We start from the raw sequence: 26868 nt of genomic DNA, 5'->3' as shown, positions 1-26868 counted from the left end.
GCTTGGATCAACGCATGAGAGCAGGTGAAAGGCAGTGAGATCGGTTATGTCAATTTAAGTTGTTAAAGGTTAACTCCACTAGAACAACAGCATGAAACTGGGCAATTAGGGAGAATTAATAACCCAAAGAAAACGAATAACCATAAATCTTCAATATGCTGTTTCCATTTATTAATCCAAATCTTACTTCTCAAGTGTCTATTTCTCAACTGAGAGTCACCAGTACAAAGTTACCGTACCCTACATCTATCCTCCACAATATCCTCACCTCCCCTATAAAGAAGATGTGATACATATGTATAATGGAATATTACCCAGCCATAAAGAGGAACAAAGTGGGTCATTTGTAGAGATGTGGATGGACATGTGGATGGACCTAGAGTCTGTCATATAGAGTGAAGTAAGTCAGAAAGAGAAAAACAAATATCATGTATTAATGCATATATGTGGAATCTAGAAAAATGGTACAGACGAATCTATTTGCAGGGCAGGAATAGAAATGCAGACATAGAGAACGGACGTGTGGACATGGGGGGAAGCAGAGGGTGGGATGAATTGGGAGATTAGGTTTGACATAAATACAGTACCACGTGTAAAATAGATAGCTAGTGGGAACCTGCTGTATAGCACAGGGAGCTCAGCTCAGTGCTCTGGGTTGACAAAGATGGGTGGGATGGCGGTGGGGAGGGAGGTCCAAGAGGGAGGGGATAGATGTATACATATAGCTGATTCACGTCACTGTACAGCAGAAACTAACACAACATTGTAAAGCAATTATACTCCAATAAAAAAATAAATAAAAAATTAAAAAAAGGAAAAAAAATCCTCACTTCCCCCAACACACACACACACACACACACACACACACACTTGGCACTTGTAGGCCAATACTAAAAAGACTTAAGGGCCAATGTCCTAGGGGATTCCACCGTCAGAGAGAAAGTAGATACTTATATGGAACCAGAATTCTCTGGGCTACCAGCTATTCTTCTAGTCCACCTGTGTCCAGAGCTGTCCAGGCTCTTAAATTTACAAATGAAATAGGAGGCCTTGTCCCTGTTCTGAAGAAGCTTGCTGTCTTGTTAGAAGACATTTCACATATATGAGTGACACATTTGAGGAAGCCATTCAAGACCCAGTGTAAACACAATGAACAAATGACAAGGATGTGGAGAAAAGGTAACCCTTCTGCACTGTTGGTGGGAATGTAAAGTGGTGCAGCCACTATGGAAAGCAGTATGGATGTTCCTCAAAAAACTAAAAATAGACTTACCATATGATCCAGAAATTCCTCTTGGGTTTATACCCAAAGAAAGTGAAAACACTAATTCAAAAAGATACATGCATCCCGATGTTCATATTATTTTTAATAGCCAAGATATGGAAGCAACCTAAGTGTCCATCAACAGATGAATGGATAAAGAAAATGTGGTATGTATGTATACATGCATATATATGCATACATATATACACACACACACACACACAATGGAATATCACACAGCCATAAAAAATAATGAAAAAAGAATGAAATTCTGCCATTTGTAACAACGTGGATGGACCCAGAGGGTAGTGAAATAAGTCAGACAGAGAAAGACAAATGCTGTATGTTATCACTTATATGTGGAATCTAAAAAAGGAAACAAGTGAATGAATATAACAAGAAGAACCAGACTTACAGATATAGAAAACAAACTGGTGGTTACCAGTGGGGAGAGAGGGGGATGAAGGGGCAAAATAGGGGTAGGAGATTAAGAGGTACAAATTACTATGTATAAAATGGATAAGCTACAAGGATTATATTGTACAGCACAGGGAATATAGCCAATATTTTATAATAACTTTAAATGGAATATAATCTATAAAAATATTGAATCACTATGTTGTACATCTGAAACTACAATAAAACCCAGTACAATAAAGTGCTAAAATTGTAAGGGGAGAGGAGGTAGGCTTTCATAGAGAAAGAGTACCCAGTTCAGGCCACAACAGTCAGGAAGACTGCAAGCAACCCATGGGGTTGAGTCATGCCCTGAAAGGATTGGATTAGAAAAAAAAGAAAATTACTAACATGTATTGTCTGCCTTTTATATTCTAGGCACTGTGCTAGGCAATGTTTTAGCTTATTGTGGTCTCATTACAGTTTTGCAAAGTATATATGTACATCCATGTTTTACAGATGAGGAAACTAAAACTTGGTTAATGTTATCAGATATTGTCTGTTTCAAATATTATCTATGCTACCAAATATTGTCTACATTGTACAACTTTTTTTTAGAGCTTTCTATTTTCATACTTTATTTTTAGAGACATACACCAAATTCATCATGATTGAAGACAATAAGGAAAACAAAGATCATTCCTTAGAAAAGGGAAGAGCAACTCTCATTTTTTCCTTAAAGAATGAAGTTGGAGGACTTATAAAAGCACTGAAAATCTTCCAGGTAAGCAGTCTCTGTATTTCTGCATAAAACTCTTATAAAATGGGTCTGTAAGATTATTTGTAAATTCTTCAGAGGTGGACCACAGAAATGTTTTAAACACTTAAGTTTCTAAAATACTGCTCGATTCTATCAAATGGGCAAAGGATACAAACAATTTATAGAAGAGGAGGTACAAATAACTAATAAAGAAATGAGGGAGGAAAGATTCGCTTTACAGATTTTGAAGAAGTAAATTTTATTTTAATTAAATGAAATATTGAAATTTTAATGATATTATTTAATGATACATTAATAATATATTAAATGCTATTTTTTTATATAGCAAAATAACAAAGATTCTACAATTATACTACTCCATACTGTTAAAGCTTCAATGCATTTGGCACTTAAATACACCTTTGGTGTGAGGGAAAATTGATGTGATGTGTAGGGAAACAATCTGGTAATATGTATTTTGAGTCTTAAAATGTTCACATATTTTGACCCAGTAATTTTACTTCCATAAATCTGTCCTAAGGAAATCAGGGTCAGTCAGTTAGAACAGGAATTTTTACTGAGTACTTACTAGGTACAGCACGTCCTGCTAGATATGAAGGTGTGTACCCTAACAAAGCAGACACAGTTCCAGCCCTCACAGTTTTGTATAATCTAGTGGAGAAGACAGACACTAAACAAATAATTTCAGTAAACAAATGATTACATGTGTGTAAACTGACCTGAAAGAGAAGTACCAGGTACTATGATAGCATTGAACTGGGAGACCTAACCCAGTTTAAGAGACACAAAGATTTATTTATAAGAATTAAAAAATTATAAACAAACTACTTGTCCTAAGGTGTGCGACAGGTTAAATTATACTACTAGAACATCATCGGCATTAAGCTTGTAGCCCCTGAAGGCAGGCCACCTGAGTTCAAATCCTTGCTCTGTCACTTATTGGCTGTGTGATGGTGGGCAAATTAATTAGTCTCTCTGCATTTCATCTTAGCATCTATAAAATGAGAACCCTACCTACCTCACAGGGTCACTGTGAGAACTAATAAAATTAATATATTTCAAGTGCTTAGGATAGTTCAAAGTAAATTATCAATAAATGTTAGCTGTTTAGAAATCAGATTTATATCTATATGATATACTGTTAAACAGCAGTTTGAAAATAATATTTCAAAGAATTTTAAATTCTAAATATAACAAATAGTCTAGAAGAGTTTGTGATAAAAAGCACCAGTTTTTTACCCAGCACCTCAGTTCCACTCCCTAGAGGCAATCTCTTTTAACTATTTCTGTTCTTAGTTCTTTTAGCGGTGAATTTATAATGTCTAAATATTGTCCTGATCTGAGTTATCAATTTACATGATATTTATTTACTCTCTATTGTGAATGATACTGATACTGATACTTCCGTCCCTTCTTCCTCCTTCTCCTCCCCATATTTGATAATTACGTGATTACTGCAAGCTCTTCTTTTGATTACCTTGGAGTCTTTAAGTAGTATACCTGTATTTCTTCCATCAACTTTCTTTTTTATTTTGTCTTTAATCAAATAATACTTGTGCATGGTTTAAAAAGTCAACCCCACACTATAAAGCTTATAAAGAAAATAGCAGTCTTCTGCTTCATCTCTCTTCATTCCTAAATTCCATTTAATTTTTATGTTGACCTAGGTGCAGAGGGTTGAGCTAATCACACTCCTTAAATCACGTGGACACTGTCATCACTGATGTATACAGCCTCCTCCTGTTTTATTCCATCTCCATTTCTCTCTTCTGATAGACAACTGCTCTGATACATTTGATCTACACACTGAATTGTTTTTTATGTTACTTAGAATCTATGTTGAGTTTCTGCATGTGCATGGACTGGTAATTTATATAAATGTTATTGTACATACACTTTTTCTTTTACTCAGCACTGTGTTTTGAAGACCTACCCGTGCAGCTACGTATCCATCTCATTCGTTCTTCTGACTGCTGCAATGGTGTTGTGGGCATGAATCCACCTATTTTTACTTATCCTCTGCCTATAGGGGGCAAGCATCTTCAACGCTTTTAACTATATTTTCTCATAGTAGCGTCCATATTTATAAGCAATATGCTTGTTCTGCTGCTATTCCTTGTTTTTTCCATTTGTAGATATTACCTATTGATTTTCTCCAGCGGAAGTGAAGGATTAGCTTCCTTGGCACAGCTCCCTTTCCAGAGGCCCCTCAACTTCCCTTCCCCCCATCTTCACAACGTAGTTATACCCCAATTTTTGGCTATATCAGTCTTCAGTGTTTTCATTATAAAGATGATGTAAATCTTGTTCAAAGAAGAGCTATATTATCCGTTATTCTGACTCTTCTTTTCTTGTACAACAGGATTACAGCATAGTTTTTAAGGGCATAGACTATGGAGCTAGACAGCTTGAGTTTGAATTCCAGCTCTTACACTGATTAGCTGTGTGCATTTGGGCAAACTGCTTAACCTTTCTGTGCCTCTGTTGTTGTAATTGAAATATCTGATAAGGAATGTCTCACTTATTACTTTAACTCTACCTGAATTTTCCTAGACATTCTTGACTAAACTTTTCTTCCAGGTAAGAAGAAAAGAAACTAAATAACTTTTAAGTTATTTAGTTACATTTCCTCACCAAATTCCATCAGGTTTTTCATTTTGATAGCACTCAATTTTAGATTACTTTAGGAAGAATTGACATTTTGTATCTTCTTCTCCAAAAACATAATTTATAGCTTTATATTTATTCAAGTCATCATTCGGAAAATATTTATGAATGTACTCTTATTCTAAAAATTCATAAGAAATAGATTCAATAAAACTCTCCTTTACTCCTGATCAATTCCAATATATTTTGTAACTGGCTCTCTTGTATTGATTCCATGATAGATTCTACGTTCCAGGATAAACCCTGCCTATTCCAATTTCCCAACATCCCTGACATTCACTCTCCTTTCTTATTTATCAAGTTAATGTTCCCTGATAATTATCTCATCCCTACCTTTGCTCATACAATTCCTCCTGTTTGGAATCTTACTTCTTCCCTTCTGTCTTCCTATTCTATCTATTTTTTAAGACTCATCTCAGCTCCTATCTGCTCCATAGAACCTTCTACCTCCTCAAACTCCTGATGTTTTTTTCCGTTTCTGAACATCTTCTGCGCCTGAACACTCACTATTTGTATTTTCTCTTAGTCTTTCATGTGTTAGTCAACTAGATTGTAAACTCCTTGTACGTCTTGCCCTCCTTTGTATGCTTCACAGCGATTACTTGGCTACACAGGTGTTCACTAAGTTAATTTAGATTCAGCTGGTTAGTATTGGAGATCATCTACTCTAACTTTCTCGTTTTTTAGATGAAGAAAACTGTTGGGTGACTGGTTCTTATGTTTCATGATTATGTCACCAGGGCTTTTCCTCAGCACCCAGATTGGTAAGAGAAGATACCTTCCCCCCACAGGTTTACACATATGGATCCCACAGCTCAGGCTGGCACGCGAAGAGATCAGAAGCAGCAATCTGATTCAGCTGGTTACTGAGTTTGTAGCTTAAGATATTGGAGGTATTAAATATTCCATGTTCAAGCTGTTCATCTAATTGTATTAAATGCATTATTGCAAAGGAGACTTTTCTTTTGAAAGGACTAACACTAGATCACTTAAAAAAAAACCTAGCCTTTATTTGTGAGAATTTTCAAAGGGTTCTTTTTATCTAGGAGACTAAGTCTTTTGATTTGAAGCCCAATCAGTTCTGGCAATCTGAGGGACTTTCTACTGGGTGTTAATTTAATTAGATTCTGGAGGGTGTGATGAATTTTTCAAACTTTTTTGGAATAGTACCTAATATTTAGGGGGAATTATTTTGCTGTTGATGGCACTAAAAACAGCCTTTTTTCCCTTTGGCTATTATGACAAGTGATGAGACTGAGTTTTAGTGGTAATGGAAGTAATCTTCTCAGAGACTATAACCATTTGAGGCAGTCATGTGTGATCTTCATCCTCTGCTTTCCACAGGAGAAGCATGTGAACCTATTACACATTGAGTCCCGAAAATCAAAGAGAAGAAACTCAGAGTTTGAGATTTTTGTTGATTGTGATATCAATAGAGAACAATTGAATGATATTTTTCATCTGTTGAAGTCTCATACTAATGTTCTCTCTGTGAATCTACCAGATAATTTTACTGTGAAGGAAGATGGTAAGTTTGAAAAGTGAAAATACTACTCAGAAGATTAAGTGCATAATGTGTGTCCTATCTTATGTTTAGCTTGAAGGCATGAAAGCAAACGTAAAACACTGTCTATTCAAATTGCTTACAATCTGATAATGAAGAAGATACAAAATGTAATTGTTCAAAATGCTAAAGAAAAATTATAAAGCAACATTTTATCAAGGGCGAGAGAAGTGGAAAGGAAAACTTGAGTACAAGAAAGAATTTAGAATAGTTAGAAATCCATTGTTTTCTCAGTTTCCAAATCATCAGGCATTTCCTTTTTTTTTTTTTTTTTTTTTTTCGGTACAAGGGCCTCTCACTGCTGTGGCCTGTCCTGTTGCGGAGCACAGGCTCCGGACGCACAGGTCCAGTGGCCATGGCTCATGGGCCCAGCCGCTCCGCGGCATGTGGGATCTTCCCAGACCGGGGCACGAACCCGTGTCCCCTGCATTGGCAGGCGGACTCTCAACCACTATGCCACCGGGGAAGCCCCATCAGGCATTTCTTGATTTCACAGACCTCCAGTTCACAATCCCTGAGCACTTAGTAACTCTTACGGGGCAGATACCTAGCAGATATTAAGTGAATATTTGAATTTGTTGAGAATGTTGACAATTACTGACAACTATGATGTGAAATACTCTATATATGAAATACAATATTCTTCCTTGTCCTCACTTCCACCAAAACCAAATGGAAAGCTTCTAAGTTTTCAGATACTCAGGTAGCACTTCTACTGTGAAAAAATCCTTGCAGTTTACTTGGGGCAAGAGACAAATGGATAAATCAGTCACATTTTATATATGGTACTCAATTTAAAATAATCCCTTCAGATTATGTCACAATATTTGGGTGTAATCAGGGCTGATAGTCATCTGTTATGTATTCATATGGCTGTATAAGGTATTAAAATATCAAGATTCTACGTCCACGTCTGGCTGGCAGATAGCTTTTCCCCTGAGTCCCTTAAGTGCTCCTCACCATGCCTGAAGCCCATGTGCCCCCAGTTCTCCCCTAGGAGTCCTGTGGCCACCACAAACAACTAGATTAACACCTGATAGAGCAGGAGCCTGGGACTCTGCTTGTGTCTATTTTGAGTGATTGGTGCCCCTGTTGTTTTGTTGCTGAATCTCTTGAATATCACTTCTGGGTATGTTAGAGCATTAAACTGGAGCAAGAAGAATCGAGTCCTAGTCCTCTCTGTTCCATTAGAGATGAATGATCTTGGATAAGTTACTTCACCTCTCTGGCAAATGAAGAGTTTTATAGAGTCTAAATAGTTCAGCTGATTTTTAGGGAACACCAACTTGTATCAGATAATTCTACTAAGAAATGGGGATACAAAAAGAAATAGTCCTACCCTGGAGTCGTTCCCATTCTTTTCTGTAAGACAGCCATATGCAGATACATTATAGTAAAACATAGTAAAAGCTTTCAGAGAATTGGAGTCATAGTCATGGGAACCCAGATGATAGAGAATTAGCGCCACCTACAGGGTCAGGGAAAGCTCATTTGATTTGGGTCCTGAAGGAGGAGAAGGATATTCTCAAGAAAACAGAAGGATGAGGTGCAGCAGGATGTGGGATGGGATAGGTATTCCAGGGAGAAGACCAGCATTCACAAATCTCAGAGTTTTAGGAGAGCGTGTATGTATGAGGGATAGTGAGAAGATCAAAGTGGCAAAGACATAAATGATCTCTAAGATCCTTTTAATCAACAAAAATAAACATTCAGAGTTTTAATTAAATTTGCTAATTAAAAATTAGCCTTGGGGTTTCCCTGGTGGCGCAGTGGTTGAGAGTCCGCCTGCCAATGCAGGGGATACGGGTTCGTGCCCCGGTCGGGGAAGATCCCACATGCCGCGGAGAGGCTGGGCCCGTGAGCCATGGCCGCTGAGCCTGCGCGTCCGGAGCTTGTGCTCCGCAACGGGAGGGGCCACAACAGTGAGAGGGCCGCGTACTGCCAAAAAAAAAAAAAAAAAAAAAATTAGCCTTACTCTTTAAGACTAGCTAAATATGTAGCTTAAATTTTTTTGAACTTTTGGTCTATTACTAAAGTGCATCATTTCTGCAATGCTTAGGAAATTAAGGCTTAAAATATTTTTAAACTCAAAAACTTTGAATAAGATTTACTTACTAAAACTAGACCAATTTACTTGTATACATTGTGCCTCAACGTACAAGCTAAAATTAAAAATCTCATCCAAATGCATTTATGACTTTCTTAATTTCTTTTTCTTTATTGCCTAATTTAAGATGGTCTCTTCAACTGTTAGTGTTTTTTGTATTTTTCAGGTATGGAAACTGTTCCTTGGTTTCCAAAGAAGATTTCTGACCTGGACCATTGTGCTAACAGAGTTCTGATGTATGGATCTGAACTGGATGCTGACCATCCTGTAAATATTTTAAATAAATATTTTCATGAAAATAAGTTAAAGCAAACTAAAAAATTAAGGGTATTATTTTTCTTTTCTGGAGAAAGTGCTTATTCTAGACTAAATAGGATCTTGATTAATCTGGGTTTCAGGAAGTGTTATTAGTCCTTCATGTTGGTGGACTTGAAACCAAGTGACTGAAGAGCATCCAATTTCATTGGCTCCAAAACATCTGTGTCATGCCTGGAATTCGTATTACTAAGAGCTATTCCAAGAATTACACTACAGTGAACACCGTATCTGCAGTCGGTTTCTATCAAAATGGGCATGGGCTATTGGAGAGGGGAGTAAAGATAGGAAGGGGAAAATCATCACCCACACTGCCCAGCATAATTGGTTTATTATGCAGTTGATGAATTAGGAAGCTGTTTCCTTGGAAAATCATATGGGTTACAGTACAGGCATGAGTTGGAGAATTAGTAAGTCTAGAGCATTAGGACTTCTTATGGAGCTCTAGGATCCTAGGAGGGGAGGAGAGAAGAGAGTCAGCAGTAGAGTTGCACAGACCAGGGATTTAATCTAGCTTCTATCACTTATTAGCTGTGTGAATGTGACCGTATACTGCCTTAGACAACCCCAGCCGATCCATCCATTTATTCTATAATATCTTATTGAGTAAGTATTGGAATTAATAATTTGCTGTACCTGCCCTCTGGGAGCTTCCAGTCAAGTTGACAAAGTAAAGCACACACACACACACACACACACATATATAAACGCACGTACAAGATTTAAGTATGAAAAGTGTGCTAAGTAGCATGAACAGACTGCTTTGAGATATACACAAGAGAGTACAAACACTTCTAGCTGAAGAGGTCAGAGAAAGGCAACCTTGTTAACTTGGCCTTAAAGAATTTTGGCAGGAAAGAGATGGAGAGGAAGGACAGTTCATTGCAAAATGAGCAAAGGTTCAGAGGCAAGAAAATCTGGGGCATGTTTACGGAAAGGTGTGTAAATCAGTTTTACTGACCTACTACCAAGTCCTGCTGATTTTCACCTCCAAGATATTTCTTTAATTTGTTCCTTGTTTATTCTTACTACCACATCCCTTAACTGGTCTTCCTGCCTCCAGCCTTGCCGCCTCAAACCTGTCCTCATAGTCACTAGAACGATCTAAAGCCTCAGTATAACCGTTATCCCTCTTGTGCCTAAAAATCACCAATGGTACCTCAGTACAGATCTAAGAAAACTGAAAACATAAGCCCACGCAAAAACTTGTACACAAATGTTCATAGAAGCATTATTCATAGTAGCAAAAAAGTGGAAACAACCCAAATATCCATCCACTGGTGAATGGATAAATAAAGCATGGTATGTCCCCAACATGGATATTAATGGCCATAAAAAAGCATGAATTACTCAACATGCTACAACAGGGGTGAACCTTGAAAACACTGTGATAGTGAAAGAAACCAGTCACAAAAGGCCATACATTGTGTGATTTCTTTTACATGAAATATCCAGAAGCGGCAAATTCATAGCAACAGGAAGTAGATTACTGTTTGCCAGGGCTGGGGGTGAGGGAAAATGAGGATAGACTGTGAATGAGTAGGGTGTTTTTTTTCAGTGTGATAAAGTGTTCTGAAATTATGGTGGAGGTGGTTGCACAACACTGTGAATATCCTAAACCCCCCTAAATTGTACACTTTAAAATGTCAGTTTTAAGGTATGTGAGTTATATCTTGATAAAGCTGTTATTTTTTTTTTTTTTTAAAAAAACCCAATGGCTTCCAATTACCCCAAGACTAAAATCCAAGCTCTCAAACAGACCTTTACTAGCAGACCCATAACTAGTCTTCACCGTGCTCCACCTCACTCTCCAGGCTCCAGCAACATTGGATTACCTGTACTTTCTTAGGTGCAACATGCTGTTTTTCATTTCTGCGCTGTCCTTGGTGCTGTGCTTTCTGTCCTTCTCCCCCTGGCTCTCCCCACTCCTCTTTTAGCTTAGGAGTCATTGCTAGGGACCCTTTCCTGACCCCCACTACCCTCTTCGCATACTCTGGATTATGAGTTTCTTTCTGAGTTCAAGTGGTATTTTGTGCCTGTCTGTAATAAGGCACTTACCATATTGTTTCAAAACAATTGGTTAAAGTAAACGCCTTGAAGATCCAGATTGTGCTGTGTTTCTCTGAATTTCAGCACAAGGCCAGGTGCATAGTAGGGACTTGTAAATCTGTGTTAAACACACAAGTCTCATTCTTTCCTTTCAAGTGTCCTCCCCTTCTTTCCTATTTTGTATTATTGGCTATTTCCTCCTAAGATTTGCTTTTTGATGCCTTATTTTGTCTATTTTTTTCTTAAATATTTTTCATAGGTATAAATTCTAGTGTTACTATCTCTTCTATCTTTTTATCATTAATTGCTTCTACAAATGATTAATATGTCTGCATTTTGCAATAAAATCTGAAGCTAGATTCAGTTGCCATGATTTCAAATATTAGTAATTACTACTTTGTTACTAATTACAGGAAAATATAACTGAAGATGTAGTCAAATGATTAAGAAAAAACTCACCCTTGGAAAAGAGCCATGTATTTTAACTAGGGTGGTGCTTTTCTTTTTCCTCAAACTATTTTATTTTTGTAGCTACTGTAGTATTTTTGAATCTATAGTACCTTTTATCTTTGCAGCCACTATCGTATGAATCTGTCATATAATGTTGACTTTAAAAGAAAAATGATCATAAATTTCTAAACAGTGCTTGCTCAAAATAACAGTTATATAGCCCTTCAGTATAGTCACTTGAATAATAATGAAATGTTTTCTAAGTCATTTGTTAAGTATTTTTTAGTATGCATATTTAAAAACTTTTCTTTAATTATCAGGGCTTCAAAGACAATGTCTATCGTAAAAGACGAAAGTATTTTGCAGACTTGGCTATGAACTATAAACAGTAAGTGTACTATAAAAATAACTTATTCAACTTTGAACTAATGAAATAAATGGAGTAAATTATGCCTATATAGTAAATAGAAAACAAGATACGTGCTACTGTTTATTGGATGCTAATTCAAGATAACTTCTCTTTATCTCATTAGTGGAGACCCCATTCCTAACGTTGAATTCACTGAGGAGGAGATTAAGACCTGGGGAACTGTGTTCCGAGAGCTCAACAAACTTTACCCAACCCATGCTTGCAGAGAGTATCTCAAAAACTTACCTTTGCTTTCTAAATACTGTGGATACCGGGAAGATAATATCCCACAATTGGAAGATGTCTCAAACTTTTTAAAAGGTAATGAAATGATTAATTTTTTGTAAGGGGAATATTGAACTCCATTTCAATCACAATAGAATTTTTAATAGAGGACTAAAGTCCAGTTATTTGGGAGGTCAGAATTTTTCTGTATTCTGTCCTGGCAATTCTCCAGGCACCACATTTGAAGAGGGACGTTCATAACCTGGAGCAAATGTAGAGGAAAGTGAGCAGAATTGTAAGAGGATTGGAAAATGTATCATATAAATAAAATTTGAAGGATTCTCAGGGTGTTTAACCTGGAAATTTAGGGGACTTTATAGATTTATTTAAATATTTGAAGGTCATCTTATGTTATAGAGGGATTCCTATGTGGCTCTGAAGTAAAGGACAGTCGGATAGAAAGAGCAAACTTTTAGTTCGAAATGGACAAGATCCTGTTAAAAGAGCCATTTGAAAATGGGACAGGCTCATGAGATGGTTAGTTCCACATCCATGGAGATGTTCATGCAAAAGTTCCACACCCGCTAGAGGGATGTGATAGAGCAGATTCAAGCACCTTTGGGAAGGTTGGAGTAAATGATCGCTGAAGCCCCTTTCCACACTAAGATTCTATCGTTTTCTCAAAGAAGAAGATGTGTTAATAGAAGCATAAACAAAGACTAAGGACAATTTTGCTCCTTTTAGTTCATCATGCTTACTTGGTCCAGGCTTCCTTATTTTTTCTCACTAGTATAGGAAGTAAAAGGATCAGTGATCTCCAGGATCTACAATATGTAAGAAAAATAAATATCCCCCTTTGATCTCAGCAGATTAGAACCTTAGGGAAAAACATAGGCATTATGTTTTTGACCCAAAGGGAGTTTATCTTATTTCCATCATGATCTGAAATTACTATCTTTGAATTTATTATATAGACTGTTATAAAAATATACATATTTATTCAACTCCATAATTCTCATTCCTCAACCACTATACACAAAACTAAGAACTAAACAGGAGAGGGCAATATAGTTTTTACAAGGGAAGAACTCATATAAGTGGTTCCTACAAAAACTAGATTTAAAAAAAATAGTGATTAAGAATGGCAGAGAACCAAAGCACATGACCTTGTGTGACTTAACAAAGATGGACTAGCATATGCTACAGAAGTTGTTATCAAATCACACTTGCATGAGATCTGGAGGCAATATTTTGTTATAGATGCAAAACTGAAAGCTGATCACTTGGGGTCTGGAGCTTGAGCAGGCTGCAGAGCTTGTTGCTAAAGGTGTTTCAAGGGAACGCGTCAAAGAGAGAAACCAACATTAAAAGACAGTTCAAACAAAACATGAATTGGAAGGGGCTACCTGCCCTGGCAAATATGGTGGCCACTAGACAACCGTGGTTGTTTAAATAATTAAAATGAATGTAGGGACTTCCCGGTGGTCCAGTGGTTAAGACTCTGCCTTCCAATGCAGGGGGCATGGGTTCCATCCCTGGTTGGGGAACTGAGATCCCACATGCTGCGTGGTGCGGCCAAAAATAAATAAATAAAGAAAATAAAGTTAAAAAAAATAAAATGAATGTAAATCAAAATGTTAGTTCCCCAGCCACATTAGCCACATTTCAAGGGCTCAATAGCCACACGTGGCTAGTGGCTAGCAATAGGCTAGATGTTGAACATTTCCGTCTTTGTGAAAAATTCTTTTGCCCATCGGAGTGGGAGAATCCAAGTACAAAGCATTGGGGTGGAACTGGAATTACCAGAGTGTGAGAGTTTGAAATGAAGGACAAGATCAGAGCTTATAGAGGTCCCCAGAGCCACTGCAGCCTAGTGGAAGGTGACTTTTACAGTGGGCATGCAGACTCAGGTATTGGGGAATGAAAGAGCACCATCCAGTTTAGATAACAAAGAAACTACAAGAGGTAGTACTGGCTAAAAATGACATGGTTTCAAAAATGGTTCTGATCTAAATTAATAGATCTTGTTAGTGAGTTTTTTTAAAAAAGAAAAGTAAGATTGTCTATTCTAGTGAAGATTTTCTCCTTTGCTTTGCAGAGCGCACAGGTTTTTCCATCCGTCCTGTGGCTGGTTACTTATCACCAAGAGATTTCTTATCAGGTTTAGCCTTTCGAGTTTTTCACTGCACACAGTATGTGAGACACAGTTCAGATCCCCTCTATACCCCAGAGCCGTAAGTACTTCTACTGCAGCATCCATCCATCGATATGGTACCTACGTCATGATTTTTTGTGAGGATCAAGCGAATTAGCACATGTAAAGCATTTTGAATGGTGCCTGGCATGTAATACATGATCCATGCTCTATACATGTTAACCATTATTATTACCATTATTAATTGACAACCTATTAGGTGCCAAGTGCTGTCCTAAGCATAGGGGATGTAAGACTGAAAAAAATCAAAGTTTCCTGCCTTCATAGAGCTTATATTCCAATGGGAGATACAGATAATAAACAAACAAGTAAATATATATATATATAAAATTCAGATGGTTATAAGTGCCATGGAGAAAAATAAAGTAGGGAAAGGGGACAGAGTTGTGTGTGTGGGGGTGTTTCTACTTTGAAAAGGGTGATCAGAAAAGGACTGACTGAGAAGGTCACATTTGAGTAGAGACCTGGTTTGGGGGTTGGGGGGTTGACATGTGGATGTCTGTGCGTATTTGTATGAACTTACATATGTGTGTTTGTGAGTGGCCAAGGTTTTGTAATAGTGTCCTTTGTGGTCCATTGCCAAAGTAATACCACCTGATCAATTTGAATAAAAGTAAGATCAGGTTTTGATTTGATTGAATGGTTGATTATGCATTTATGTTAAATGGCACAGTGTGACAACTTGTACCTCTTTTTCAGAGATACCTGCCATGAACTCTTGGGTCATGTCCCCCTTTTGGCTGAACCTAGTTTTGCTCAGTTCTCCCAAGAAATTGGCCTGGCTTCTCTTGGAGCTTCAGAAGAGGCTGTTCAAAAACTAGCAACGGTATAAATCTGGAAATAGCTGTATGAATCAGTAATCTTTAACTGGGGTGGGATGTGGGTATTTGTGTAGTTTAAAAGTACCTACTCAAGATGAGCATTAGAAAATTTGTCTTTGCTCATATTTAATTTAATTTAAATAATTTAAAAAAACATTAAAGGAAGATGTAAACATTTAAGGCTTATCCAAAGAAGACCTGAGCTTTAAAAAAAAAAAAAGGCAGAGAGACAGAGAACACTAGAATACAATAATGTTAACAGTTGGTATACCTTCTTTTTTTAGTAAAAATGATAGGTTCCTTAAAAATGATGCTAAAAATATTTTTGAGCACTAGGTACAAAACATGATGGAAATAGAAAGATGAATAAGGCCTGGTTCCCACCTTCAAGGAACTTATACACAGACACTTATGTTAGAATGAAAGGAGGTCTGTAGAGAAGCTCAGGCAGGGTGCTCTGGGAGTGCAGAGAACTGCCTGTGGAAAGTTTCATGGAAGATGAACATCTGGACCAGCCCTGGGAAGATGAGTAATGTTTTCACCTGCCAGGAAAAGAAGGAAGAGCATCTCAGGATGAGGACACACAAGGAAAGACAGGAGGTGCTTGGTGTATCTGAGGAAATGACAAGAAGCTGGAGCAGAGTGTGTGAGGTTTGGGGAGGTGGTGTGAAATAGGCTAGATGGTTAGAACAATGCTCTCAAATTGTGGTTTGGGGACCCCACAGGGTCCTTGAGTAAAAGATCCATTCAAAATGCAGAGTGAATTTTAATGTGAGGGACAGAGTTCATTGATATGGTTTCAGATTCCACATTACAGCTGTACTTTAAGAAATTACCATTGTTGAGTTTTGATGTTGTGTCAAAGAAGAATAGCTACAATTATCTGAGAAGGCTATTACAATATTCAACCGTCTTCCAACTACTTATCTGTTTGAGGCTGACTTCTCTCCACATGCTTGAACCAAAACAACCTATTGTGACAGGTTTAATGCAGAAGCAGATGTGAGAATCCATCTGTTTTCCAGCCAGACATTAAATAATATCAATCCAGACACTAAAAAGATTTGTGACAATATAAAACAATGCAACTTTTCTCACCGTTTTTTTCTTTCTTTTTTTTTTTTGCGGTACGCGGGCCCCTCACTGCTGTGGCCTCTCCCGTTGCGGAGCACAGGCTCCGGACGCGCAGGCCCAGCGACCACGGCCCACGGGCCCAGCCGCTCCGCGGCACGTGGGATCCTCCCAGACTGGGGCACAAACCCGCGTCCCCTGCATCGGCAGGCGGACTCCCAACCACTGCGCCACCAGGGAAGCCCTCTCACCGTTTTTTTGTACAATATAGTTACTTTTGATTAAAATGTTATTTGTGTTACCATAAAATGGTTTATTATAATTTTAACATTAATTAGTAAACATTTAAATTTTTCTCAGTTTACATTTTTAATATGGTAAATATAGCTAGCTCTATCCCACATAAACAAAAGGTCTTTGGGGTCCTCAGTAATTTAAAATATTTATTTATTTACTTATTTATTTTGGCGGTGTTGGGTCTTAGTTGCCACACACGGGCTCTTCATTTCTCCATGTGGGATCTTTAGTTGCGGCATGCGGACTTCTTAGTTGAGGCATGCATGCAGGATCTAGTTCCCCTACCAGGGATCGAACCCGGGCCCCTGCATTGAGAGTGTGGAGTCTTACCTACTGGACCACCAGGGAAGTCCCTCCTCAGTAACTTTTAAGAGTGTATAAGAGTTCTGGGAACAAAAGTTTGAGAAGTCTGGTTTGGAATGAGGTCAGATTGTAGAAATACTTGTGAGCTATGCTGGGGGTCTTGGATTTTATTCCAGGGTACTTTGGGTCAGTGACTAAGAGTTGTAATTTGTTTTAAATTGAGTCCTTCAGGATGTGAAAGTAATACTGATGTCATTTTGCAGTGCTACTTCTTCACTGTGGAGTTTGGTCTATGTAAACAAGAGGGGCAGCTAAGAGTCTTCGGTGCTGGCTTACTTTCTTCCATCAGTGAACTCAAAGTAAGAGCTGTAAATCTTTGCACATAACCATATTCACTTAATGTAATTGATATGACCTGAAATAGTTTCTGGATTTTAATTTATTTATTTTTATTATTTATTTATTTATTATTTTTGGCTGCCTTGGGTCTTTGTTGCTGCGCGTGGGCTTTCTCTAGTTGTGGCGAGTGGGGGCTACTCTTTGTTGTGGTACGCAGGCTTCTCATTGTGGTGGCTTCTCTTGTTGTGGAACACAGGCTCTAGGTGCGTGGGCTTTAGTAGTTGTGGCACACGGGCTCTAGAGCGCAGGCTCAGTAGTTGTGGTGTACGGGCTTAGTTGCTCCGCGGCATGTGGGATCTTCCCAGACCAGGGCTTGAACCCATGTCCCCTGCATTGGCAGGCGGATTCTTAACCACTGTGCCACCAGGGAAGCCCTAGTTTTTGGCTCTCAATAAGAGCTTACTGTGGAAAATACTTGGGGTGGCAGTAAACATTACCTAAGAGGCATTTTTCTCTATTTCCTAAGTTTTCTGAATAGATATAGATAACTATTCAGAATATAGTTATATCTTTTAAATAAAAATGTATTTTAAAACAAAGTCTTGCTGTTGCCTCACCATTTTTGGTGTGCTAGCAACAACTTCAGTAATTTCTAGGGAATTCTTTGAGATGTATTATTTATCCAATAAAGGAATGAACTTATGTTTGTTGAGTGGTGGATGTGCATGAAATATTGTCCAAGGTACAGTCTTTCTCTCAAGGAGCCTACCACCTGCTGGTGGGTACAAGTCATGTATAGGAATAACTAGTGCAGGGTAGAAAGCAGATGCCATAATGCAGGAATAAATAAATAAAGATCCTTGGGTACCTCCTAAATGGAGAAGAGTGTTAGAACAATGGAGTGGTCTTGGGGCGTTTATAGAGATAGCAAACCATTTGTTTTGCTGGCTCTGGCAGTTGTGTGTAGAATGTGATCATGAAAATAGATAGTATCCTTTGATTCACTGACTCTTCATCCTCTAGCACGCACTTTCTGGACATGCCAAAGTAAAGCCCTTTGATCCTAAGATTACCTGCAAACAGGAGTGTCTCATCACAACTTTTCAGGATGTCTACTTTGTATCTGAAAGCTTTGAAGATGCAAAGGAGAAGATGAGGTAAAGTATATCTTCCTCATGCCTTAATTTTCCTCTCTAAAAGATAGGTCCAATAATGGTAACAAGTCACAGAAGCAAGCAGCTGGATAATTAGAAGCCCACTAGGCACCTTTTGCCTGTAACACATCTCTCTTTCACAGTAAATATTTAGGGTGTGTTGTTTATAATGACGTTCAGTGTTGCAAATATAAATCAGATACACTGAGAAATTGGTTACTTCCTATTCCTTCCTATCAGAGAGTTTATAATCTAATAGGAAAAATAAACTGTATGCAAATTACTATATAACAACTAGGAAGCCTTAAAGAGATACAGATGAAACACTGTTCTGCATTTTATTCAGGAGCAATTCATTCCAGCTAGAGGAACAGGGAAAGCCTAATGGCATTTGAGAAAGGACTTGAAGAATACACAAGATTTAGATATGTTAATTTTTAGACTAACGGACAGTATTTGGTTTTTATCATTTTCTCCCTAGAAACTGATTGCCTCATATTTTTTTTCTTAAATAGAGAATTTACCAAAACAATCAGGCGTCCATTTGGAGTGAAGTATAATCCGTATACACGGAGTATTCAGATCTTGAAGGACACCAAGAGCATAACCAGTGCCATGAATGAACTGCAGCATGAGCTTGATGTTGTCAGTGATGCCCTTGCTAAAGTCAGCAGGCAGCTGAGCATCTGACAGTTGCCAGTCCTAATCCCGAAAGCATCTGAGCATTCAGAGGCCTGTGGGCCAACTGTTGCTTTGCTTGATGACCTGGTTGTGGAGGAACAGCAGCCAAACAATCTTCTCTATTCCCATTCCTTAATGGACCATTAGTCTTTGAAAATGTGTACCTGGATACTCTAGCCACTACTTTTTTTTTCTTTTGGTAACAGCTTTAGTGAAGTATAGCCTAATTTTATTTTCCCCAGTTCTTGAGTAAAATGACTTCGATGATCACTTACAATACCTTGGTGGTTATTATGGAACTGATCCATATTGTTACTTAAGATTCTCTTATTTCTACAATAGCTTACTTATAACTGAATTTGTGCCAAGCTTGGTCACATTCACATGCCCAAATTTAATAGGGGATCAGCTGTCTCTGCTGCTAGCCTGAGCAAAAGCAGAGAGGCCTTTGCATATGAAACATACCTGGTAAAGAGCAAATAGTCTATTTTCAAGTGTAGTGTCTTGTAGGGAAAAAGGAGTATCTAAGTCTAGAAAGGTTGATTGGAGTATGATCCTTAAGTCCAGGTGAAGAATTTGTGACTTTATTTTGAAGGCACTAGGGAGCCCCTGCCCGAGTGACCATCCTCCTTGAAACTCTTTTCTTTCTGTGGCATTGCATATGTTTTACATTATCTGTCCTACTCAAGAGGCCAAAGGGAACTTGCAAGGCCCTACTCCGACATGCAGCCCCAGAGAATATCCTCAGGTTAGCAGGAGACAGTGTTGTCCAAGGGAGAGTTCAAACTGAGACAGATGAGAAGCGTGCAAAGTTTAAGTTGGAAAAGCAGTGCCGAGCACTTTATTTCCAAGGTATAAGGTGAGACCATAAATAGGAAGGTCAGGCGTGACAGTCGAGTGTGGGGAAGTGGGGAGGAGATGGTGTAAGAAAAGTCAAGAAGAGCATTTTAGGACTGACACTGTAATAATGAAGGCTGCAAGCACTGGCTTTTATGTGGTGTCAGCGGTGTAGTACAGGGAGCAGGCTTGGTATAAAGCAGTAAAGCTGGAATCCCCAGGATAGGCTTGTATCTCTTCAGTTTGCTCCTTTCCTCCCCCAACAACTAAAGGAAGACTTTCCTCAAGTTTCTGTCTTTAGCCCTCTTCTCTCTCTGCTCTCTGTTCACGGGAGATGTTATCCGTGTCCATGACTTTCTTATTTCATATGTCTCCCATATTTGCAATTCTAACCCTGACATCTGTCTTGAGTTTTTGCCTCTTACATCCAGCTGCCTGCCAGATATTTCCATCTAGATGTCCCATGAATTAAGCCAATGTTGTGTAACTTCTTGTGGCACCATTCATTAGAATGAAATGGGGTTGTGCAACATGGCAGCCCTGCCAAATATCTTAAACTCTATAGGTCCAAAAAGAAACTCAGAATCACCAGAATTTTGTGCCCCATCAGTTTCCTCTCCCAGTGATCTCATTTCTATTGATTGTATTAAGGGTCATATTTTCAGCCAATTTCCCATTCTTAATCAGCTATTTAAAGACCGTGTCCTTAATTTTTTCACATTAATAGTCAAATTGAATACCATTTAACATGTTTTATTTCAACAGACAACTAGATATTTTAATCCTTTTTAGGCCTCAAAGGAAATTATTTTAAAAACTCTTAAAAATTTATTTCATTTTATGTTATACAAGGAAATAGAATTAGGAAGAATAATTCATGCTACTTCAGATTTTTACATTACTTATAAATTTTAATAGCTGATCAACTGTTAAGTATACCTTTGATAGTACTAGATCTAAGTCAGCTAATCTAAAACCTTTTGAAATATTGGTTAGGTCATTTATAGTTAGTGTATTTGGTTGCAAGGAAATCTATGAAGCAAACTATGATAGATAGCAAATAACAACAAATCATGCATACTGTATCTGGTTTGGTTATTTTCATACAACTTTGATCATTGCAAAGAATCGTAGTTATTGAATTTTTAAATGATGGTATTTCAAATCACTCTATGACAAAAGCACACTAAAGTAAATGTTAAAGACACAACGATTATAATTCACATCTTCAGAATAATGGAAATATTTAATGATTGGTTTCAGTTTTTTCTTCTAACCTCTGAATTTATGATATTTGGTAAATGAGGAGTTCTGAGAGTCTTAGAGTTTTCATGCATTTTAAATATATTTCTTCAAATATATGAGAACAGAATTGAACCAAAAGTGTGGTTCATAATTCTTAATCAGTGAGTTATTACTCAGAGACATAGATGGTATGTTCCTGACTTTTTGAAGAATGCTCCAAAATCTGGTTGTCAGTTGCCTGTATTTCTTAATCTGCCAATTCTGTCATTTGGAGTTGTACAGTGGTTATGACACGCCAAAGTGTACAGAATTATAGTTCATTATTAAATTGCCTTCCAAACTGAAAAAATTAAAAATCCTGGAATTGTCTAAAGGAACACATAATAGAGTTCATATATTAATTTCTAGGAAATGTATAAAGATACTGTGGTCTTATTTCAGTTCGTCTTTATTTTACTATATGATATACACTTATGACTTGCAAGTTTGTTATTCAACTGGATAATAAAAGGACACAAAATTCATGTTCTCACTAAGCATTTTTTTTGTCAAATGTATGTTAAAAACTGATTTAAATGTATATTAGCAATTTCATTAGTTTCAGAAATCTGTAAGTTCCTTATACTTCTTTAAAAAGCCTACAAATATGTGATGTAAGGGGAGCGAGACACACCTGGAACCTAGAAACCACTTTTTGGAATTCTTGATAAAGTCTCAGTCTCATGTTCCTCATCTGTAAAGTGAGCTAAATCTACTTTACTGGGTTATTGTAAGAATTATGTTGTGAGAGGACTTGTAAAAAGAAACATTAGCCATATGTAAAGAACCATTAATCTCCTAATCAGAGATCCCCATAGCTTCTGGATGATTTTTATCTTCCTTCAGAGGGAATTAACTTTTGCGTCGATCAGATAGCATATAATGGCAGGGGAAGCTCACCTTAGTCCTAGCAGGGATTAAGCCAACTTGAAGCTGCGTTTTAGTCTTTGTGAGAGCTGGTTTATTTCCAGTTCACCTCTACTCTTACGGCGCAGCCCTTTAGGGATCTCAAAGGAAAGCTACGTGTGTGTACCAGGGCTTCTCCTTGGGGACCCTGGACTCCTACTTTTCTTTACTCTCATTCCACCCCACCTCCCGACACCATAAAATTGCTAAAAGTACTGTTCAGTTTCTCAGCTTCTCAGCTGCTGCTTTCAGCCCAGTTTCTTAGCCTCCAAGTCACTGCTTGCTAATTAGCAAATGCTTCAAGCAGAAAAGTAGTGCCAAATATAATCTCTCAGCTTTTAGATCTTGGCCCTCCAAGTTCTGGCTGCTTTGATAGCTCTCCGATGACTGGAAACAGATTTTAAAAATATTTCCCCCCAGTTTTTCTAATTGTTTTTGGTGAGAGAACTGGTCTGTAGCTAGCTAATCTGCATTTAAAGTGGAAATCTGACCTTGGAGTAACTCATTTAACTTCTTTGAGCCTTAGTTTTCTCATCTATAAAATAACGATTCCAACAATACTTATCATACCAGTAATACTGAGAGGATCAAATAAGATCATCTAAAAGAAAAAATTCCCTAACCTGTATAGTATAGAGAGATACTCTGTATACTTGAAATACTTTATATTTTCCTCTTATGGGGAGACAAATCACCTGAAAGTGATACCAATTTAAATCTAGCTCCATTCAAGAACTGCAACTCAACCAAGCTGCTAATGGGAAGAGCTAGTCAGTGGTACGTACATAGGTGAAATCGTAGCTGCATTTCAACCCATCTCAACACTTCCAAGGAATTGTATTATGGGATATAACATAATAATATAACTGTAAGTTAAAGTTACAGTTAATATAAATTGATGCATGTATATTCAAGGGATGAAATTGGAAAAAAACTGTATCCTTTCAGACCCTTTCTCTATGAAAACTGACTCTGGGTAGTTCCTTCTTGTCCCTTTGGATGAAATCTCAGGTCCCTGTCTTGAATTTTCTGCTCACTCTAAGTCCTTAGCTTCTAATCTCCCTCTCCACGCCCCCCCCCATTTCAGTCTTTTCAAATTCCAGTGTTCTGTAAAAGTTCAAAACATTAGATTTTAAGGTTAAAGTTTTTCTTCTTCTCTAGAACTGAGAAAGGAAGAGGTGTGCTTTGTGTCTTTATTTTCTCGCTCCTTTTTTCTTGCTCACAAGGATGCCTCTGGCTTCTCCAGGGTTTGGAAATGGTGGTGGGGAGGAGAGGTAAGGAGTAGCAAGTTCTTTTTGGTCTGATACTGTTGTGAGTTGGCATATGTGCTTTCTGTACTTGGTAAGTATTTAATGCTGACTCATTCTCTGTGGGTGTTTTGAAACACCTTCCCGCTTCTTATTTCTTGGGATCTCTTGATGTGGGTAAACATACCTCTCTGACTGGGCTGTTGAATTCATCTCGCTCAGCCTCTAGGAATCTAGTAGTCAACTCTCCTGTGGGTGTCCCTTCAGCTCTCCAGAAATTCCCTTGGACTGGGTCTAAAACCATCCCCTGGCCAATTTGCTCATGCTTGGGAAACACTCACATGGGAGATACTCAGACATTCTTTGTCTTAAAAAAGACATAAAAGACCTCTGGGCATGAAAGACCTCTCCAAAGCATCAATCTCTTTGCTGAACTCTCAGAGCAGTTATCTGGCCACAAGCCATTGGACATTTCTCAGCACGAACTGGACAGCAACCTGCCCGGCCCCAATCAGGAGGGATACATGCCAAGCTCTCTTAGTGGCCCTGCTGACGCAGGCCTTTCCTTAGAAACGAGATGGGCAAGACTCACAGCACATTGATAACTACCGCCACACATCCTATCAGAATGCTCTCTCAGCCTCTCCAACCTCTTTCATAGCCTGGGAGCCATACACTGATTTCTAGACACCTCATTCACAGGTTCTGCTTTGGTGGTTTTGTACCTCACTTTATTATGTGGGAGGTATTGGCACTTAATACCTTAGGGTCTTAGCCAAAATGGAGATGGGAAGGGTCCCATTTTTACACTATCACACATGCTTGAAAGGAATGGTCAGGCAAGAGGGATGAGATACGGGAACATATGTATATGTATAACTGATTCACTTTGTTATAAAGCAGAAACTAACACACCATTGTAAAGCAATTATACTCCAATAAAGATGTAAAAAAAAATGGTCAGAATAAAAAAGGCCACTCATAAAACAGTCAGCAAACAGTATAGTTTTTGCACATCAAGTTCTCTTGAGAATGAAGAGCTGCTTTGCCTTTCTAAAGTTTGCATGTTTATTAGCATGGTCCTCCCTGTTCTCAAGATGCCACAGGCTGGAGAGGTAAAGGTGAGGTGCTGCCCCTAAGTGGTCTTAAGGCAGAAACACCAAGGAGTGGGTGGAGTGGAAGAATGGGAAGGACTGTAAGAGCTCGGGGAGACACTTCTCAGGGCCTCCAGGCATAAACGGTGATGAGTACTGGAGGCTTGTGTCAGTAGAAGGGTCAAGAACTACTGAATATGGATTATCTTCTTTAATGTGACCCCATTTGTACCCACAGATAATGTGTGGCTTGGAAAATGTGGGTTATGTACAAAAAGTACAAAAAAGAAAATAAAAATGACCTGTAATCCACCACCCAGTGTGTGCGTGTGTGTGTAAAATTGGTATAATATTTACTTTAATGACATATCATGAATATTTCCCTTATTTATTATCTTCCAGAACATGTTTTTAATGGCAGCCTAGTATTCAATTGCATGGCTATATAATTTAATCAATCTGATTTTGGATTTTAAGGTAGTTTCTAAGGTCTTTACTATTATATGTAACCCCATAATGAATAACTTGCAGTCTAAGGGTTTGTGCATAGTTCCATTTTTTTCTTGTGATAGAGGAATAGAAGTGGAATTACTAGCTAAATATCTAAGTATCTATTTTCATATTCCTAATATGCTTTGCCACATTTTCCTTCAGAAAAATTGTGCTTATTTAGCTCCTACCGGTAGTGTATGAGGGTGTCTGATAAAAGCCATTTTATATGAAAATTTTTGGTGGGTGAAAATTATCCAGTTATTATCCAAGTCATTACCTTGATGATCGGAATCCGGGCCAGGGCCATGCTGGGAGCGCTGAGGGTTAGAAGGCCGCCCCGGGAAGGAGTCAGTGAGAACCAGCCTCCTTAGTTGTGTCGGGGTGTGTGTTCTCGCTCCGTGCCAGGCGCTGAGGGCGACGGCAACGATGCAAGACACTACACTCGCCCACCAGGAAGCTCCCTCCGATTTTGCAAACTGCACACCAAAGCGGGCCCAAAGACAGTTAGCCCTAAGACACTGGGTCAGGACTCTTTCCACCCCCTCCCAGGCTCAAGTTCTTCCCCATCAAAGGGTGATGCAATCCCCGTCCTGTCAGCCGTTCTGGGCTGTCGTGGGACTCTAACCTGAGGGAGCTTTGTGAACTTTTGAGCGTAGTGCACTCGTATAGAATTTTCACTCAACACAAGGAGTTCGAGGGGAGGAGGGAAAGAGAGGCAGAGCGTCCCAGCGAGACCGGAGGCCGCGGGCGGAGACGCTCAGAGCGCGCCGGGACTGGGTGACTGGGAGGCGGCTCCGTGAGATACTTATTCTCTCCCGCCGGCGCCAGGTTAGCGGCAGCAAGAGGGAGCGGTCCGCGGCCCCGCCCACTGCGCGGCCCCCTTCCAACCACAGACCCTTCCCAGTGCCGGCCCCACACCCAAGTCACCAATCCCTCCCCAGGCCGGCCCGTCCCTTGGCAAGCCTCTCCCCAGGCGGGCCCCGCCCCCGCTCCGCCCCCGCGCTTGCCCCACACCTCAGACACCAATCCCTCCCCCGTGCCCGCCCCTCCCCCTGAGAGCCCGCCCCCGCGCCAGCCACCACCCCCCCCCGCCACCGGAAGTGCCGTCGGAGCGTTCCAGCATGGAGCGCGAGCCGAGCGACACGGCAGCCGCCCCTGCTGCGGCCGCGCTCTTCGCCTGGGTACGTGACTCCGCCTCCGGGCCGTGGCCGCTGGGACTGAGGGGCGCACAGACGCTGGGAGCGCCCGGCCTCGGCGTGGGCGGTCCTGGGGCCAGGCAGCCGAGGTCCGAGAGGCGCTCCGGGTTGGAGGATCCTGGGCTGGGGGCTGAGGAGGAGAGGGCGGGGAGGGAAGGGTTTTCATGGGGTGACTTAAGGCTTCTGGCTGGTGGGGTCCAGACCGGAGGGGCGGCGGCGCAGTGGGAAGAACCTGCCTCCAGGACAGAGCGTCTGGGTCCGCGACAGACTTCAGGCCCGGATAGCGCCGGGAGAGGCGGAGCGGAGGGCTCTGTGGAGAGAGGATCTCCCCGTCCCAGAGCCCCGTGGGGCCACCTGTGCCCTTCACCCTCCCATTGCCAGGAGGATGAAGGCCTTTCCCCAGCCCCACCCCAGCCTGGCCGGAGCAGCCTTTGGTGTGGGGCCGGCGGTGTTGGGCCGTGCACAAGGCGGAGACCCTGCATAGTTACTGATACTCGGCTGTGACCGGGTCTTGCCTGCACGGAGGGTGTGGGAGTCTGCGCTGGTGTCGGTTTGACGGGAGCATTGAGAGACAGGGTCATCTTTATGTGTCGTGGCTGGAAGAGAGGAGAGTCTGCACAGGAGTGTGTGGCAGGCAGCCGACCAGATGCACGGGAACAAACATAGTCTTGTAGTTCTTCATAGCACATGCTTGTAATGAAACG

General features: G+C 39.7%; 2 protein-coding genes across 11 annotated transcripts in view; both read left to right on the top strand.

Moving 5' to 3' along the window:
- Positions 1–1868: 1868 nt before the first annotated feature.
- Positions 1869–24783, top strand: TPH1 (tryptophan hydroxylase 1). Its single transcript, XM_004316844.4, has 10 exons — positions 1869–2444; positions 6453–6636; positions 8946–9046; positions 11914–11981; positions 12127–12323; positions 14326–14461; positions 15142–15268; positions 17198–17293; positions 18297–18430; positions 18943–24783. Exons 1-10 carry the CDS (start codon positions 2238–2240, stop codon positions 19115–19117), a joined length of 1425 nt encoding a protein of 474 aa, XP_004316892.2. The 5' UTR covers positions 1869–2237; the 3' UTR covers positions 19118–24783.
- Positions 24784–26067: 1284 nt separating this feature from the next.
- Positions 26068–26868, top strand: part of SERGEF (secretion regulating guanine nucleotide exchange factor) — a 218963-nt gene continuing 218162 nt past the window's right edge. For all 10 annotated transcript variants that reach the window (XM_073808655.1, XM_033862604.2, XM_073808654.1 and 7 more), the window contains exon 1: positions 26068–26149. In XM_073808655.1, the coding sequence (XP_073664756.1) occupies positions 26090–26149 (60 nt within the window). In that variant the 5' untranslated portion in view covers positions 26068–26089. The remainder of the gene's footprint in view (positions 26150–26868) is intronic.

This window comes from Tursiops truncatus, chromosome 8 (genome assembly GCF_011762595.2).
Source record: "Tursiops truncatus isolate mTurTru1 chromosome 8, mTurTru1.mat.Y, whole genome shotgun sequence".
NCBI classification, from domain to species: Eukaryota; Metazoa; Chordata; class Mammalia; order Artiodactyla; family Delphinidae; genus Tursiops; species Tursiops truncatus.
The sequence above is the reverse complement of the archived record's forward strand: the minus strand, read 5'-3'. Positions and strand labels throughout refer to the sequence as shown.

What these genes read in the sequence shown, in the direction of transcription:
- TPH1 (XM_004316844.4), top strand. Translation starts at nt 2,238, where the DNA reads ATGCTACCAAATATTGTCTACATTGTACAACTTTTTTTTAGAGCTTTC. An exon ending in AACTGGATGCTGACCATCCT is followed by an intron (nt 9,047 to 11,913) that starts GTAAATATTTTA and finishes TTTAATTATCAG; the next exon opens with GGCTTCAAAGACAATGTCTA. An exon ending in CTTCCATCAGTGAACTCAAA is followed by an intron (nt 17,294 to 18,296) that starts GTAAGAGCTGTA and finishes TTCATCCTCTAG; the next exon opens with CACGCACTTTCTGGACATGC.